Raw genomic sequence first — 3,722 nt, 5'->3', positions numbered from 1 at the left:
AGAATCCCTAGAAATTCTAGTCATAAACTCAACTGTAACAATTTTCTATGCAATTTAAGCATAAAAGGTGAGCAAAATATTTTTTGTTCACATTTTATGCTGTAATGATTTTAGGCATAATGTGAACAAAATCTTTCTGATCCCCCCCCCCCCCCCCCCCCCCCCCCCTCAAAAAAAAAAAAAAAAAAGTGAACATTTATATATATATAATGCTTGGTAGAGCTTGCATTAATCACAACATGATACACAGATCTTACGGTCCTTTCATTTAGAAAAACATACAATGGGCTTTTTTGCAACTTTTGAGTAAACATAAAAAGTACAACCATTTTTATTGGTCGATTTTTTTTTTTTTTGGGCAATACTCGTACATTGTGAGTGATTATATCAGAAACCAAAATGAATTACATGCATAGCCGTGCGTACACCCAGCTAGGGCATCTAGAACCAGTCACTTATGAGTCCATAGAGTCAAGCTTTTTATAAGGAAGCCGCAATCTACACATGCGATTTAGGTCTCCCCAATCTCAAAAAAATAAAAATTCTCTCAAAACATATTAAGTGCATAAATGAAGGGTGAGTTTAAGAAATGAAAAGACAGATGAAAGTGGAAAGTCAACGAGTAGAAGTTTGTGTATAGAAAAAATTTGAGGGAGATTGGCGTAAATTAACTTTATTATCAGTGAAAGCCATATATCCCCATGAAATTTGAGTAAGCCAAAGAATTACATCCTTGAAAAAGGGGACACTTACGATAATTGAAATCAAATTTTCTAGCTAAAAAAGTATCTACATGACGTGAAGGCGGCAAATGCAGATTGATGTATGTGGCAAAGATGGCTCAAAAAGAAAGGGAAAAAGAATTATGTGAAGGCATTCGACCACGTGTGTGCTTGTGTGTGTGTGTGTGTGTGTGTGTGTGTGTGTGTGTGAGAGAGAGAGAGAGAGAGAGAGAGAGAGAGAGAGGATTCAAAGAGGATGTGGTTAGAGAGAAACATATACAATCGCAAGGAAAAATGTGAGAGCAAGAAGAAGGGAGGAAATAGAGGATGGAGGAGGGGAGGAAGAAGTTGGACGGAAGGTGGAGTAGGGGGTGTTGATGGAACGGGGAGGGGAAAGGATAACAGGAGAGGAGGGAATATTGTTGTTGTTGGTGGATGGAGGAGTATGGTCCTCTTCCTCACTTACAGGTGGTGGGGGAGAGTGTAACTTGGAAGCACCCACCTCCAAAACATGCACCTCAAGGCGCAAGCCCTCAGTGCATTGTTCTGGGTGCCCACTAATAAAGAAATATGTTTCCGCAGTCAAGAGTGTCATAGCCATGTTACCCAAGCCCCCATCTGATGATATCGCCCTGTTGGCATTACAATCATTGTAGTCCTCCTCAGTCACCAACAAAACACTACTTTGTCCATATGGGTAGGGAAAGTCTGCATATGCACACATGGGGTTGAAAATCTCTCTCTCTCTCTCTCTCTCTCTCACACACACACACACACACACACACACACACAATATCGATCCCTCTTGATGTATTGTATTAATGCCCCATCTAAGGCCCACATGGTACCCTAGTTTTTTTGTATTTATATAGATAGTTCTATCAAGCTCACTATTGCCGTTAGAAGCACATTCGCATGATAGGGTTTAACTCTGTTGGCTGAGCTCAGCAGTAAGCTTGAACAAAGTTTGCGCTTTCTAACTCTGCCAAAATTGACAGAATTGGCTCAACGAAGCCATTCTCTCTCTTCTCACTCGTGCTAGATGACAACCCCTCTCTCCTCGAAGTGCAATTGCTTGTGAGCATTGAGGTAGAAAAGGCAAAGCAGCTGACGTCCTATTCAACTCTACCTTTTGTGCATGCGAAACCTACCTTACTCTTTGGCATCATGGATCATTTTGGCCCTTTGCAAAGAGTAATACTACATTTTCTCTCTCTCTCTCTCTCTCTCTCTCTCTCTCTCTCACACACACACACACACACACACACAGGCTCTAAAGGTGTTGCCAAAGAAGATGATGATCTTCCAACATTAAAGGGCCTCTATTATGCTAAAAAGGGTAGGCTCATAGAGACTGCAAATGAAAAGTCAAAAATAAAATCAACCAAAAATTGAATGACCTTTGCTCATTGCACGGTGCACATTATCAAAAGCACACTGACTACCATAAGTATGTAGGGTCTTCTTTGATTTGGAGTGTGGCTCCATCTTAGAGGGTTTTGGTAATTTTAGAAGGGGAACTAAAGACCTATGATTGTACGTTTGCTTTTCCAATATGCCCTCCGAAAATGCCTTTGTAAGGACCTTTTTGTGGGGTGGGAGCGCGTAGTGTGGTTTGTCTCAGCTTAGCCTTGAGTCGATTGAGATCCATGACTAGCCGGTTGCAAACCATGGTAAAGGGAAGATAAATTGGTAAAATATATAAGAAAATGATTAAAAAAGTTCAAAAATCTTCCAAATGTGGAGAATTATATTAGTGCATCTGGTTTGCATCTTGAGAAGGAGAAAACCCAACTCTTTAGGAAAATTGAGTTTCCTGAACCCACAGACAAGGAGGTCGGAGGGCGGCGGGTTGGAGCTCCTCCAAATACAAAAAAGTGCTCACAAGCTTCTTGATTCACGTAAACACTTTAAAAGTAGTAACATAAACACCTAAAATGCTGTAATCTGACTAGCAATTTATTCATATAATGTTTATTTTTGTTGCATTAAGGTTCTCTAAGTTTTGGTTTCATGATGCACGACCTACACCGGATGTACACTCCAAAGCAATGAAGACATTCATAATACCTGTATAATTTTGTTAGTGCTCTTTTTCACCACAAGCGCATGAGGTGATGCACATTGCTTTAGTATGAGTCAAGGATTTCCTTTCATAAAGCAAAGAGCGTGCCAAACTCTCTCTCTCTCTCTCTCTCTCTCTCTCAACACTTACATAATTCGTCGCCCACGTAGAAGGTATGTTGTGCTCCCCATGCCTCCATGTCCTCTCCCACCACCCACCCGGGTGAGCCTCCGACTGTGTATTTCGTGGCATGTGTTGCCGGTGCCAACACTACCACCATCACTATGTTGCAAAGTGCGACATGCATGAGATCACGCATTGAGAATGCCATATTGATATTGTTGCTTATTTGCACAAGTCTTGAATGAGTAACCTACTTCTAATAAGGGAGGGATGCAATGGAAGTACTTACTACTTTGAATGAGCTCTCTTTGCGCTCTCTCTCTCTCTCTCTCTCTCTCTCTCCCTCCTCTTTAAATAGCCACCTCTCCTAACCTACTTTAACCCCACATAACCCTTAACTTATTCTTCGCAAACCCCACATTTTACCCACCACCACAACTCACAATGCACTCCTGGCCTCCTCCCTTTTTTGCTCCCTTTGTTCTCTCTTGAGGTGGAAATCCTTTTATGTGTAGTGGATACATATTCCTTTTAATACCACCTACATCCCATTATCAATCATAGACTTTTCCTTTTGTATAGAACGCTCCTCTTCGTGAGAGAAGTCACTTTTCCAACCACAATCACTTTACAACTCCTTCACAATACTTTTCAACTCCTTCGGAATTCTTCTATGGGATTTGACATACATTCACCCTTCCGTCCCATGGAGGTCAAAATTTTCATGAATCTACCGTAAGAAGGGCTTGTTAAAAAATTGCCCTTCAACGAGGAAGGACGAGGTGAAAATTCGCTATGGCCTACATAAGGCT

The 3,722-nt window shown here is 41.2% G+C and overlaps 1 protein-coding gene across 1 annotated transcript; it reads right to left on the bottom strand.

Moving 5' to 3' along the window:
- Window positions 1-657: 657 nt before the first annotated feature.
- LOC147424934 (blue copper protein-like) lies at window positions 658-3,366 on the bottom strand. Its single transcript, XM_086500585.1, has 2 exons — window positions 2,938-3,366; window positions 658-1,430 (listed from the first exon to the last, which is right to left on the bottom strand). The coding sequence occupies exons 1-2, from the start codon at window positions 3,116-3,118 to the stop codon at window positions 985-987; spliced, it is 627 nt and encodes a 208-aa protein (XP_086356711.1). The 5' UTR covers window positions 3,119-3,366; the 3' UTR covers window positions 658-984.
- Between the last annotated feature and the right edge of the window lie 356 nt (window positions 3,367-3,722).

This window comes from Adiantum capillus-veneris, chromosome 25 (genome assembly GCF_014529385.1).
Source record: "Adiantum capillus-veneris isolate H3 chromosome 25, ASM1452938v2, whole genome shotgun sequence".
NCBI lineage: Eukaryota > Viridiplantae > Streptophyta > Polypodiopsida > Polypodiales > Pteridaceae > Adiantum > Adiantum capillus-veneris.
The sequence above is the reverse complement of the archived record's forward strand: the minus strand, read 5'-3'. Positions and strand labels throughout refer to the sequence as shown.